This window comes from Bos taurus, chromosome 3, assembly GCF_002263795.3.
Source record: "Bos taurus isolate L1 Dominette 01449 registration number 42190680 breed Hereford chromosome 3, ARS-UCD2.0, whole genome shotgun sequence".
NCBI lineage: Eukaryota > Metazoa > Chordata > Mammalia > Artiodactyla > Bovidae > Bos > Bos taurus.
The window spans coordinates 99089904-99104029 of NC_037330.1; the positions used below are offsets into that span (position 1 = coordinate 99089904).

The 14126-nt window shown below is 42.6% G+C and overlaps 2 protein-coding genes across 2 annotated transcripts in view; both read right to left on the reverse strand.

The window, feature by feature from the left end:
* Nucleotides 1-14126, reverse strand: part of CYP4X1 (cytochrome P450 family 4 subfamily X member 1) — a 49514-nt gene that overhangs the window by 21624 nt on the left and 13764 nt on the right. The window contains exons 2-6 of the mRNA XM_003585903.6: nucleotides 6287-6428; nucleotides 5062-5106; nucleotides 3477-3604; nucleotides 433-560; nucleotides 193-347 (exon numbers count right to left, since the gene is read on the reverse strand). Coding sequence (XP_003585951.3) covers nucleotides 193-347; nucleotides 433-560; nucleotides 3477-3604; nucleotides 5062-5106; nucleotides 6287-6428 — 598 coding nt within the window. The remainder of the gene's footprint in view (nucleotides 1-192; nucleotides 348-432; nucleotides 561-3476; nucleotides 3605-5061; nucleotides 5107-6286; nucleotides 6429-14126) is intronic.
* On the reverse strand, nucleotides 8073-9535 carry LOC784358 (glutathione reductase-like). The gene is given in 4 exon segments (XM_059885145.1): nucleotides 8073-8315; nucleotides 8317-8387; nucleotides 8389-9438; nucleotides 9440-9535. Coding segments are annotated over 4 exon segments (1443 nt in total). The 5' UTR covers nucleotides 9521-9535; the 3' UTR covers nucleotides 8073-8074.

A 14126-nucleotide genomic window follows, 5' to 3' on the forward strand; every position in this document is an offset into this window, starting at 1 on the left:
ATTCAGATAAGACTATTACTGTGGATATAGCAAACTCTTCTATAGGAATTGTTTCATTTGAGCCGTGTTCCTATAAAAGCTCCATTAAGAACAAGAATTCTTTCTCTTTTCACACTGAGACCTTTTCCTCTAGAGAGACAGAATACAACTGAGACAGTGTATGGACTTGGACAATCCGAACTCAAGAAATACCTGTATGATGATGCAATATCTTGTTTACCTCCCGCAGGCGGTGGCCCAGAGGACTTAATTTGAAAATTAGGTCATAGTGATAAAAGTAATTGAACAGGCGTTGCATAAGGATATTGCTGCCTTCACTTGTTGCTTTTACATAATTATCATGGGAGCTAGAAGAGGGAGTGGAGATAATATGTCAATAAACGGCTTAGATAATGCAAATGAAGTTTTTTGTTTACCCCTCCTGTAACTGACCTGTCTGTTTGGCAGTTGGTTTCCCAGCTGAAAATACATTTCATGAGTACGTCCAGGGTCATCAAGTTGATGTGCTCATAGATATCCAGAAGTGTATTCTGAGAGCCACAAATCTTCTCCCACTTATTCTGGCACAGGAGGTCAAGATCAACATCATCATCATCATCAAAATGCTTTTATCTGAAAGTTCCTCCCTGACACTTCTCTTACCATGTGACAGAGACAATTCTGACTTAGCAGGGGTCAAAGGTCATATAAGTAAATGTTAACCTGAAATAGCTGCCCCTTATTTCACCAGTAAAATGGGTTTATTTAGGCACAGCAAAGAATTGAAGTTCAGGACATGCAATCATGGTGCGTGTCTGCTCAGTTGTGTCCAACTCTTTGTGACCCCATGGACTGTAGCCCACCAGGCTCCTCTGTCCATGAGACTTCCCAGGCAAGAATACTGGAGTGGGTTGCCATTTCCTCCTCCAGGGGATCTTCCTGACTTCAGGGATCAAACCCTCGTCTCCTGCATCTCTTGCACTGTAGGTGGATTCTTTACCAGTGAGTCACCTGGGCAAGTCAGGAGAACAAAGGACAGGAACAGTTATAAGGAGAAGGAGGAGTTGGGGGAGCTGTTATAAACAAAGAGTCCATTGAAGGAAACTGGGAGATTAGAGTGCAGTGGTTTTTCATTGTCCAAGTTGTGTTAGTCTCATTAACCGGGCTGTTGTGGGTAAGGAGAAATTCTTCTTTTCTTTTGCTGGATAATAAAGTAGTAACCTTCTTCCTGTTGGACATGCAAAGGTAGGTTTCTTCCGATTGGATCTGCAGTTGACCTCTAGCGGTAGGACGTGAGAGCTCCCCTTCTGGCTTCCTGATTCCATTTTAAATGAGATTTCTGTTTACTAATTTTCACATAAATAAGCCAAGTGCTTACTTGGCATAAGGAAGGGAAAAACGCACCCAACTAAATGAGAAAAAGCATGGAACAAACCAGGTATCTGGTAAATGGCTGAGGTAAGTATTTTTGGCCTTCCAATTATTATCACAACTCTTGTTTTAGAACAGATCAGGGTTCCAGTAAAACAGATAATCTCACACAAACCCATAATTACAAGGGTTCTCCCCAGGGCTTCCTCCTTCTTCAGTCCCCAGATTGCTAGATACCCCACCTATCACTACTCTCAACCACTATAGCTACCCTTAAAAATAAATTTGGAATTAAAAAATAATTTTTTTTTGATTTAGAAGTGGGGAACAGAGATAAGCAGTGAATAGGAGCAGCTGCTGGGAGGTGGCTCTCAGCCAAGCACTGTCTGTGTCCACACTCCTTCTGCCCCCAAATGACCCACTTCCACTACCCAGGACGTTTTGTGCCTTAAACTGTCACAAAGTTCCCTGCTGAAAATGTATTCATCATAATAAGCATTCTTTGTGTAAAAACTACAAATAAATCTACATGTTTTAAGTTTAGATCAAGCTATATTTGTTGAGCACCCCTGCCTACAGCTGGGTGCTAAAGATTTGGAGGCCACAGAAAAAAAGGCAAAGAAATTGAAAAAAATCTTTTACCCAAGTGTGAATTGTTTAGTCAGTTGCTTTCATCCTGAGGGCTTCCCAGGTGGCACTAGTGGTAAAGAATCCGCCTGCCAATGCAGGAGATGCAAGAGACACGGGTTTGATCCCTGGGGTGGGAAGATTCACTGGAGTAGGAAATGGCAACCCTTTCCAGGATTCTTACCTGGAAAAGTCCATGGACAGAGAAGCCTGGTGGGCTATAGTCCAGGCGGCTGCAAAGAGTCGGACATGGCTGAGGACTACGTAAGTTTTACTGAGTACAAAAAGTGAGTTTGCTAATACAATATTGTTAATCAATTATATTTCAATGAGAATTCTATAAAAATAAATAAAATAAAATGAAACCTACAGGAATACCAAAAAAAGGGGGATCTAGAAGAAATGAGAACAAAAGAGGCTCTCCAGAGACACTTTGCAACAAAGCAGGGGAGGAGCTGTAAGAGGAGTCTTGGGAAAATATGCAACTGAGAAGCAAGAAAGATAGAAATGGTTCATCAAACTGTTGATAAACTCAAATATCACCACAGGCTGATTTGCAATTGTGCATAAAACTGCACAGCACCAGACTTGGAAAGCATGCCCTCTCTAGCCTGTACTTCTAGGTTTCTGCCTTGAGAAAGCACAATGAACATTTTAGTCACAATCCCAGTCAATTTCAGGTTAAATCCGCTTTTGTGAGCTTGGCTGAGGGCCCAGCCAACCAGGTAGTAACAGTGGTTCTCTCTTGGGAAAGGGATGGGTTTGCAGTTGTAGGTGGAGGGCAACTTTGGCTCTGTTTGTGGGGTTTGAAGCGTTATAATGAAACTGTATTAATGAATTACTTGTCTTATTTTCAAGTGTGTACAACTTAAAAATCAAAAATATGCCATGTACAAGTGGAATTTTGGACTAGAACTCATTTATAAATCAGGGACCACCCACAGGTATATTCTGCAACATCCTTCTGCCCCTTTGGCTGAGCATAGGTCAGCTCCTAATGATACTCCACTACCTCCAAGAGGATTCTTTCTAGGTCCTTTATGGCCTTCAGGCAAGTCTATTCCAACCTTCAAACTTTTACTCCTGCTAACTCATTGTGCCTAAAATGCCCTCATCCATATTATCCACATATTCAAGTCCAGCTCATATTTCATAGTAAATTTGAGTCTCCTCTGAATCTGAAGCTATTATAGCTGCTTCTAGTTTCCTTACTTGTCACCACAGCACTTATCATCTGAGTCTTACCACTTGGTACTTGGTTTATTGCCATAAGATCTCAAAATATACCTAAGATGGATGACCAGATCTTTATCCTCTTTTATCATCCAAAGAACGATAGCAAAGGCTTACATGGATTCTCATTGCTTGGTGGGTACTTGTACATTGGGTAATTTCTAGAAATCATCCTCATTTGACTTTCACTACCCACTAAACAGATATCTGATACATTCGCTGTAGCGTTTTGCAACACGCCAGAGCACTTTCATCCCTTCACTTACCAGCATGATGTTCACAGATTGAGCCATCACCTCGACAAACGATTTCAAGGTATTAAAATGGAATCCAGGAGTTAGTAGACGACGGTGCTGAGACCATTTGGGTCCACTCAAATTCACTAGTCCTTTTCCTTGAGAAATTAAAGGCACAAAACCACATGCCATTTTATTAGGTGAGATGGGGAAGGACAGCTGAGGAACATAGACATCATGGAGCGACTGTTGGTGCACAGACAGTGGTGACACAGTGGAATGTCAAAGCAGTGCTCGTACATTAAGGATGAAGTGAGTTTTGATGCTTACACCTGGGATGGATGTATTTAGCACTGTAAGAAAGACCCTGAGTTCTGAAGCTGGATAAGCATGCTAATCCTGAAATCACCAGTTACTACCTGGTAGTAATTAAGTTATGTAACCTCCCTGGAATTTGGTTTTCTCAATGTGAAACTGTGATAATAAATACCTACTTTACTGGGTCACTGTGCAGATTAAATGAAGGCATATACATAAGGTGACTAGCTTGGTCCCAGTAAAGGCACAACAAATATTTATCTCCTATCTATTCAAAACCAATCCATAAACTGCTGTCTGAAATTTTGCTGACACAAAATTCACAAACAACTAGATAAGAGGTTTAAGTCTGTCTTAGGCTACCTTCTCCTTCAGTGTTAGTCTGTGCTTCACACCTGTAAGTGATACAAAGCGAAAAGACTCGTCAACCCTAAGGCCTCATAATCTTCTGTTACCAGAAAAGTAAAGATTTGGCTTTAAAAGAACCTTAAAGTTTATAAATATATAATTGCCATCATTCATTGAGTGCTTATAACATGCCAGACTTGCAATAGATGCATGCTCCAACGCTGATAAAATGCCAGCCATTACACTAAAATGGCTAAAATGAAAATATGTGTTTCATTCAATCCACAATAGCTCAGAGATGTTATTCTCATCTTTATTTTCAAAGATGAGGAAACAGAGGCTTAGAGAAATTAGATGACTTCTCCAAGATCACTCAACTAGTTAGTGGGGATAGGGGAAGGGCAGAATTCAAATTCAAGTAGCTCTGAATCCAAAACCTATATTCTTTCATTTAAGTACTTTCTTGTCTAACATAAATGCCAATTATATAACTAAAAAGCTTAATTTGTAATTAAGCTTGGAATTTGTAATTAAGCATGGAATATTTTCAAACTGCAGTTTGAAGCAAAACTTTACTGATTTGCATATGGAAATACAGAAACTCCAAAAAGAAAAGGAAAGATCCGAGAAAACAAGAGAGAAGAAAGAATAAAATAAAGAATGTGGATGGTAAGGCTGCAGTTTTAAAGACAAGAGATGGGACAGATTTACAGACAGGCTGTCTTGCAAATGAGACTTTGGCAGAGAAATTGACAAGAAGGGTTCCTAGGAAGTTGCACTGTGCTGACCTTAGGACTTCCTCTTGACCTTCCCCCTAGAAAACTCCTAGTATAGATCTACCATATTCTCAATGCTTTTGAAGTCTAATTTGAGTTTTCTTGGCAAGCTCTACTATACAAATGGGGCTTCAATAAAGAGTGGATCACCTCCTTCATTTGCATATACATACCAACGCTTGCAGTCATGAACTTATACAGGAAGTTGGACTTGGGATCTGCAGAGTCAAGCAGAGGAAACAAAAGACAACATTAGAGGAAAATCACCAAAGTTGGGGAAGGTTCTCTTCATTTGCCGAAACTAAACACAAACAGTGAGCAAAAGGGAGCCCGGGGCTCACTCCCTACAGCCCTTGGCTGTCTTGGCTCAGGAAGCTGACAACAGCAGCTCCAGGAGGCAGACAGGTACACAAATCCAGATTCTTTCCTTGTTTCCACTTCCTCCAGCAGAAACAGATTGCCCAAAGGTTGCAAAGTGTCCAGGACAGGAGTTGGGACAATATATCACATCTTCTTTGGAAAGCAAATTAACTATTAGAGCCGGGACCTGCAGAACCCTTTCAGGAATTCTAGCATGAGGGTGTTTCACAGCTCTTGTCCTTTACAAGATGAATATGAGACAAATCAGAGCTCTGGGACTGGGAGACACAGGGGCTTTCAGGGAAAGGCTGCCTTTATAAGGTTTTACTAAGAGTAAGGGAGGTGATGGGGCTTCCCAGGTGGTGCTAGTGGTAAAGAACACACTTGGCAATGCAGGAGACTTAAGAGACGTGGATTCAATCCCTGGGTCGGGAAGATCCCCTGGAGAAGAACATGGCAACCCACTCTAGTATTCTTTCCTGGAGAATCCTGTGGACAGAGGAGCCTGGCAGGCTACAGTCCATGGGGTCACAAAGAGTCGGGCACGACTGAAGCGACTTAGCACATGCATGCATGCGAGGGAGGTAATAGCACAAAGAAGTTGAGCCTATCATTAGCTTTACAAAGTTGGGAGAGCAAAAACTGGACATTTGAATTTTGTGGTATGAGATAATCTACCCTGGGAACATTTCTCCTGAAGACTTTATACTCAAGAAATGGGCTGAGGTGGGGAGTATTACTGATGCTGAAGTCACAAAACCAAGAGAGGAAAGGAAGGCCCTGGAGATCCAATGGTACCTTCTAGGCTTTAAGATACACTGCCCTAAAACAGTCCAGGGAAGTCTGAACAAGACAAGGGACTAGGGGGACGTGGGAATCCCCTTCAGGATTGGTGGGAAACCTCTCCACACTTCCGCCAGTGTCTCTTAAAGGCCCAATACCAATCTTTGCTTCAGAATTCCTTTAGAAGCCTGCCTGTGGGTTGTGTCATATCACTCCTAGGAGGATTAGGACCCTGAGAGTCATCTCTTTTCTTACCTGTTCTGCTCAGAAATGTCTTTGCATAGTCTGGATCATAGATATATAAAAATGCCTGAAAGGGCCCAATCCAGCGAGGAAAGGCACAAGGGTATTTTTCTACAATCTTCTCAAGGATCTCCATTTTACCATCTTTAAATAACTGCAATGAATAAGTGAAAGAAATGAGAGAAGTCAGCCAGTCTGGACTCATCCCCCTCCATAGACATAAGTTGAGCTCAGGTCCTGGATGAGGTCCCACAGGTAGAGGGGTTTGACCATTTTTCTGGAAGTGAGTGAACACACTTTCCTTGGGATTTCTAAACCTAAAGTATAATTTTCTAACCAAACAGTATATTCATCTTTTCAATATAATATGTTGTATCACCAGACAGTGTTCCTGTTGAATGATATATATTGCGAACTGTTTCCCCAAGTGAGAAGGTGCAGTGAATAGAGTCATGCACTCTGCCTCACCTGCCAGTGTCACACACTTAGATTAGGAGTGGAGTCCGGAAGCTGAAAAAAGTGTTTTTAGGTGGGAAGGAAAAAACGTTAGTAGATTGAACATGACCCACCATCCAGCTCACCATTCTGTTTCTATAAATACTGATGACTGATTTTTTCTCATGACTTAATAGTAAATGCTCTCTAAAAATCTGCCAATCCCTTGTAATAGTAGAAGGCGCATATATATAGGTGTGTGAATCTTGCTGCTGCTGCTGCTGCTAAGTCGCTTCAGTCGTGTCCAACTCTGTGCGACCCCACAGATGGCAGCCCACCAGGCTCCCCCATCCCTGGGATTCTCCAGGCAAGAACACTGGAGTGGGTTGCCATTTCTTTCTCCAATGCATGAAAGTGAAAAGTGAAAGTGAAGGTGCTCAGTCGTGTCCAACTCCTAGCGACCCCATGGACTGCAGCCTACCAGGCTCCTCCGTCCATGGGATTTTCCAGCAAGAGTACTGGAGTGGGGTGCCATTGCTTTCTCAGGTATAAATCTTTTTTTTTTTTTTTTTTAAGAAGAAAAGACTGTGATTTTAGTTTCAGATTTTTGGAAATAGTTTTCAAAAAAATAAAATGACAAGAACACATACAAAAATTGCAACCATTCATTGAACTATGAGCTCTTAGCAGAGGAAAGGACTTTTGAAGTATTTGAGTTCCTCTCCTTCTGAAAGCCAGGATCACTTCTCAAATGTCCCTCATGCAACCAGCCTCCTCAAATCTTTCCCAAATTTGATGAACTTCATCTCTTAAAAGTTAACAGGAATCATTTAAAATCATTTAGAACAAAAGAAAGAATAAAATACAGGAGGTATGCCTCTTAAGTTATATGTTTTTAAGGAAAACTCACACCCTTGAAATAGCTTTGCAATATGCAGAGCAAGGTACTGGCTTCATAAAAAACAAAATGACTCTGTACTTGCATTCTTTAAATGTGAAGAGCAGCTGTCATCTTCCTCTATAAAAATTAGCAAGCAATATTCATTCAGGTACATTCATTTAACTGTACTTCATATAGTTTTATACTTGGGATGAGGCTAAAACAAAAACACAAAAACCAGCCAGCCTAGAGCTCTAATAAAACAAATAGTAATTACTGAGAGATGTGACCAAGTGAAAAATCAATCCTGAATAACAAAACAAATTTCTAATTACAGAAATAAGCTGACTGAAAATTTCCACACTTGGAAGATTCTGATTATGATAAAGAAATACGTAAAGTTGGAACAGTAAGTAAACGTGATGATTTGGTTCCTTCCTGAAGGTCTACTGGTCCAGCTGCCAGCCATACAAGTCTCTGGGTTCTCAGCGAAGTGTGACCAGTTCTTCTGAAGAGGTAGGATGAATAGCAACCATGTTACCAAAGTCGGATGTTGTTGCTCCCATTTTCAATGCAACTGCAAAGCCCTGCAGCATTTCATCACATCCAATTCCCTGCATATGAATTCCAACCACCTTTTCCTCTTGGTTGGCACAAACCATTTGCATCACACATTTTGTTTTCCTTTTGGTAACTGCATGATACATTGGGGTAAAGGTGGTTGAATGTCTTCAGATTTTCTTTTCCATATTTATAAATGGCTTCATCTTCTGTGAGTCCCACTGTCCTAATAGTGGGGGCGGGGGTGGCTGAAGACCACTGTGGGGATGTTGTCATAGTCTAATTTGGAATCTTCTTTGCACTCAAAAAGTCTATGGGCAAGTTTTCGGCCAGCAGCAATTGCAACTGGAGTAAGAAGAGCATGTCCACACACATCCCCAACTGCATAGACACCTTTTACGTTAGTATTCTGGAATTCATCTTCTATGATATGACCTTTGTCATCAGTTTGAACCCCCAGTTTGTTTAAATTCAGGCCCCAGGAGTTTGGATCCCACCCAATGGCCCAGAGCAGGCAGTCAACATCTGCAATAGTGGTGAAGGTGGGTTCCCTACCAGGAATCGAAGTAACCATGCGGAGTTCCAGGCCCGAAGAAGTTTTTTTAACTTCCCTGACCTGGGAGTACTTCAGCACCTCAATGCCAGCGTTCTCCAGCTCATCGGTACAGTTGGAACTGATTATTGAATCAAGAGTTCTAAGCACCTTATCATGCCGAATCATTATTGATGTCTTAGAACCCAGGGCAGACAGGATGCCAGCTATCTCCACAGCGATGTAACCAGCACCAACAATGACACTGCAGCGAGGCAACTCTTCCAGCTGAAAAAACCCATCACTGGTTATTCCTAGGCTGGCACCGGGGATCTGGCTCTCCTGAGGAACCGAGGGCACGCCGCCTGTGGCGATCAGGATGTGAGGAGCGGTGTATTTTCTCCTGTTGACCTCCACTGTGGGCTGGGGATCGCACGTGAATGCTGCATGGCCATGGATGATGTCTATGTGGGATTTGGTTAGATTATTTTGATAGATGGTGTTCAGACGGCTCACATAGGCATCCCGCTTTTCCTTTATAATCCGCCAATTGAATTTACTTTCACAACTTTGAAAGCCATAATCAACGTGGTCATGCATGAATTCAGAGTGGACAGCAGTGTTCCACATTACCTTTTTGGGTACACATCCGACATTCACACATGTGCCGCCCAGCTTGTGTCTCTCTACCACGGCCGCCCGGGCGCCCAGCTCCGCCGCCTGGCGCGCGCTGGCCAGCCCTCCCGAGCCACCTCCAGATCACCAGGTAGTCGTCCGAGATCTCGGCACCAGCGCGGAGCGGCGGGCACGGCGGCTGCGGCTCCTGCTTGTACGCCATGGCGCGGAAGAAGGCGCTGGCTGGCCCAGCCTGAGGTGGTGCGGAGTTGGGGAAGGCGTATGCCACCCACAGCCAGCAGTGTCCCACGCTCGCGATTAGAGTCCCGGCCAGCCTAAATCTTGAAGCAAGCTCATAAACAAAACTCTCAGCTTCCAACATTTATACATTAGTGTACAAATACTGCCATCAGAGATGAACTTTTTGCCTTGATAAGCAGATTACTATGGCTCGTTTAAATACTTTCCTGGTGGCTCAGACGGTAAAGCGTCTGTCTACAGTGTGGGAGACCTGGGTTCGATCCCTGGGTCAGGAAGATTCCCTGGAGAAGGAAACGGCAACCCACTCCAGTACTCTTGCCTAGAAACTCCCATGGACGGAGGAGCTTGGGGCAGGCTACTGTCCATGGGGTCGCAAAGAGTCGGGCACGACTGAGCCATTTCACTTCACTTCACTTCACTTCATTTCTGAGGTAGGAAGGTAGGTGGGCCTCGGGCTGAGCCACTGGAGCTTGTCTCTTGCTGACATTTCAGAGAAAAGACAGGGGCAGAGAGGAGCTGAGCTCTGCTAGAACAAAAAGATAAGATGACAACATATTTTTGGAATCAAGAAGATCTTCTAGACCACACATGTGCAGAAAAGATCCTCAGGGGTCAGGGAAGGGAGGAGGCACCAATCCTGCCAACCTCGCAGAGACTTTTGCGTGAATCCATCTTGGCTAAAAGATACGCATGCACATCTGAAGGACCCTGAATCAGACCAGATATGAGCAACAAGCAAGATGATTGGCCAGAGGAAACCTGGAAAATCCATGCCCTCATATAAGCAATTTAAGTCACCCCCAAAGCACGACTCTCTGAGCCCATCCATGTGTTCTTTTCACATGTACTCTGCTTCTAATAAACGCTTTACCCACCGTACTATCTTTTGCTCTTTGACGAATTCTTTCTTCAAAGAAGACAAGGACTGAGGTCCCATTTTAAGCCCATTGGCCCTCAGGGTCTAGTGGTTAAGGATTCAACACTCTAACCACCATGACCCAGATTCGATTCCTGGCCAAGGATCTAGGATCCTGCTTCAAGCTACTGCACCCCAGAGCCCCCCAGATCACTTCTAAATCACTGACAATAAGATTCATTTACATCTGCTTGTTGTATAAAGTGTGAGGGTAGAGAGGCACCTCTGTGTGTGTCTGGATGCGCCTAGCTATGCATTTGAGCACAATTGTGAGGGGCCTGACTTGCAAAGAAATCTTTAAAATTTTTAAAAAATTTTTTATTTATTTATCTAAGTTTTTGGCTGTGCTGGGTCTTCATGGCTACGTCCAAGATTTCTCTAGTTGCGGAGAGCAGGGGCTACTCTTCGTTGCATCGTGCAGGCTTCTCATTATGGTGCACTTGCTTCAGAGCATGGGCTCTAGGGTGTGCGGGCTTCAGTAGTTGTGGTACACAGGCTTAGTTAGCCCTCAGTATGTGGAATCATCCTAGAGGAGGGACTAGGGACTGAGTCCTTCCTCTGCATTGTGTCCCCTGCATTGACAGGTAGACTCTTAACCATCGTACCACCAGGGAAGTCCTGTAAAGAAATCTTAAAGCTGGCAAGTTCTTTCTTGTGTGACCAATCAGAATTTGCTGTGTGATTGTGAAAAGGTGGAAAACTTCAGCTCCCAATTTCCTGGTACCAGCTAGTAGCTCTAACCCATGAAATGTTCCCTGGATACTTTACAGGGAAAACATTTGAGAAAACATTTGAGACTCCTGAAATCTAGTTCCTGAAATATTGCAGACTCTATTTTGCTAACATTCCCACAATCCAGCCAGTGATAAGAGCCCACTGACAGTGCAAATGGTGTTTCCTAACAATGTAAATATTTATTCATTTGCAAACAATAAACAGATAAGTATTTATTAAGTGCCTATTATATGTGCCAGGTCATAGAGATGCAGAGAAATATAAAACAGGCAAGTTCTTTGCCCTGGTGGAAATTGCAACTTAATATGAGGATTATTTTTTTATATTTGAAATTGTCATGAACATCCTCAGCCATAAGCTTTCTGGTTGTACTTTTAGTAACTCTAGTCTGGGAAAAAAGGAAAGAAAGCTATTGTGAATTCTGTAATATATGAATTTATATTTTTTCATCCACAAATCTAAACACATTTGAGTTTATGTATCATATGTATTTAGGAAAGATGCTCAGAAATATTTAAAAAAGAGCTTAGTCCCCTGAGATATAGTAATAGCTAACATTTACTAAGCACTGTGATGAGCTAGGTGCTGCTGTCTACAGAAAAAAAAAAAAAAAAAAGCACAGCCTGAAAGTTGAGAATTATGTTTTATATGGTGGACAAAACTGAGGACTTAAGCCCAGGATGCAGCCTCTCAGATAGCTCTGAGAGACTGCTCTGAAGAGGTGAAGGAGAAGTCAGGATATATAGGAGTTTTTGCAACAAAGACCAGGTAGTCGAAACTTCAAAAGATTACTGTTAATTAAATAAAACCAGAAGGAATTTAGTGCTTTTCTATGCTTTATATTCCTTACTCTTTACATCACGAACCCTATAAAGCAGATACAGTTGCAATCCCATTTTACAGATGAGGAAATTGAGCCTTAGAGAAGTTAAGTAATCTCTTCCAGATTGTGTAAGAAATGGAACTTGAAGTGGTCCATTTTCAGAACCAAGTAGCTGGCCTTGGGTGGAAAATTATTAACAAACGGTTTCCCACTCAGAGCTAGCTAGTTTTGTCTTGAAAATTACTGGCAAGCTAGTCTTACCTAACCGGAGAAGGCAATGGCACCCCACTCCAGTACTCTTGCCTGGAAAATCCCATGGACAGCGGAGCCTGGTAGGCTGCAGTCCATGGGGTCGCTAAGAGTCGGACACGACTGAGTGACTTCCCTTTCACTTTTTACTTTCATGCATTGGAGAAGGAAATGGCAGCCCACTCCAGTGTTCCTGCCTGGAGAATCCCAGGGACGGGGGAGCCTGGTGGGCTTCAGGCTATGGGTTGCACAGAGTCAGACACAACTGAAGCGACTTAGCAGCAGCAGCAGCAGTCTTGTCTAACAGCTTACACCTGAAGAGTCCCTAAGCTAACAGGATGTCTGGGAAGGGATAAACAAAAATCTTTGTTGAGAACTGTGGACTTAGGATGCGAAGGGAGAAGAAAGAATACCCTATGAGACTTGGGCAATTCCAGGAAGACTGTAACCGCATCAGTTCAGTTCAGTCGCACAGTCTCACCTAATGAGGAACCAGGGAGGGATCTTCGAGCCAGAATAAGTGTTTGCTGTAACTGTCCTGGGTGTGCCTGCCCACCGGACACCCGATCTTGCAAGACTGTCATTATAAGTCTTGCTTTCACTGTGCTTCGTGTCTCTGAGTCCATCCCTTGGTTTTGGGCTGGTTGAGTGTGTTTCTCACATTGTATAGCCAGCCACTAGTAGTAAGGATTCAAACTTGCATTGAACTATGGAGCCCAATAACTACTTAGTTACACAGACTTTCCCTGAATTATGTATAAGGATACACACACACCCCCACATAAACTAGGGGTGTTTACCACATAAACACTAGGTCCTCCACACTGACTGGGATACACTGGTCTACTGAATAAATGTCAGTCTACCTAGTCGGTTCTTTATAGTCAACAGATCTTTGAATGAATCAATTTATTTAGCATCTAATACATGTGTGCATTCAACAAAGTAGTTTTTTAAAATTAAAGTATAGTTGATTTACAATGGTGTGTTAATTTCTGCTCTTTAGCCAAGTGACTCAGATATATATATATATATATATATATATATATATACTTTCTTTTTTCTGTTCTTTTCCATTGTAGTTTACCTTAGGATACTGAATATAGTTCCTTGTGCTATACAGTAGTACCCTGTTGCTTATCCATTCTGTATGTAATAGTTTGCATGCACTAAACCCAAACTCCCAGTCCATCCCTCCCCCACAGCAAACACAAGTATATTCTCTGTGTCTGAGTCTGTTTCTGTTCCATAGATAGGTTCGTTTGTGTCATTTTTTAGCTTCTACATACAAGTGATTCATATTTTATTGTCTTTCTCTTTCTGACTTACTTCACTTAGTATTATAACAAGGAAGAACAAAATCTGGCTCCATATTGGATCTGTTTCTTTTACTTTAACCTTTGCTTTCCATTGCTTTTGTTACTATAATCACTAAAAGGATGATATCCATAGCTATGAGCATACATAACACCTGCCTCAGGAACCCTGCCCTTCTGCCTGAATGCTAAACTAAAGTGCCTTTGTTGAGCTCACAGGGAAACAACCTGACCCTGCACACCTGTGAACAGCTGCAGGAAAGAAGAAATTTACACATCCCCTCCTGAGGCTGGCCAAACTAGGAGATATTTTGCAAGACTTGTGGCCATTTTACTTTACTTCTTCACCTCCTCCCCATCTCTGTTCTATAAAAGAGATAAGTATCCAGACCTCTATAAGATGGGACTCTAGAACTCTAGTCTGCCACCTTCTTGGACACACAGTTTTTCTACTACTCCTTGCCTCAGTGCCTTGCCTCCTGATTTATTGGCCTGTGTGTGGCGAGCAGACTGAACTAGGACTCGGTAA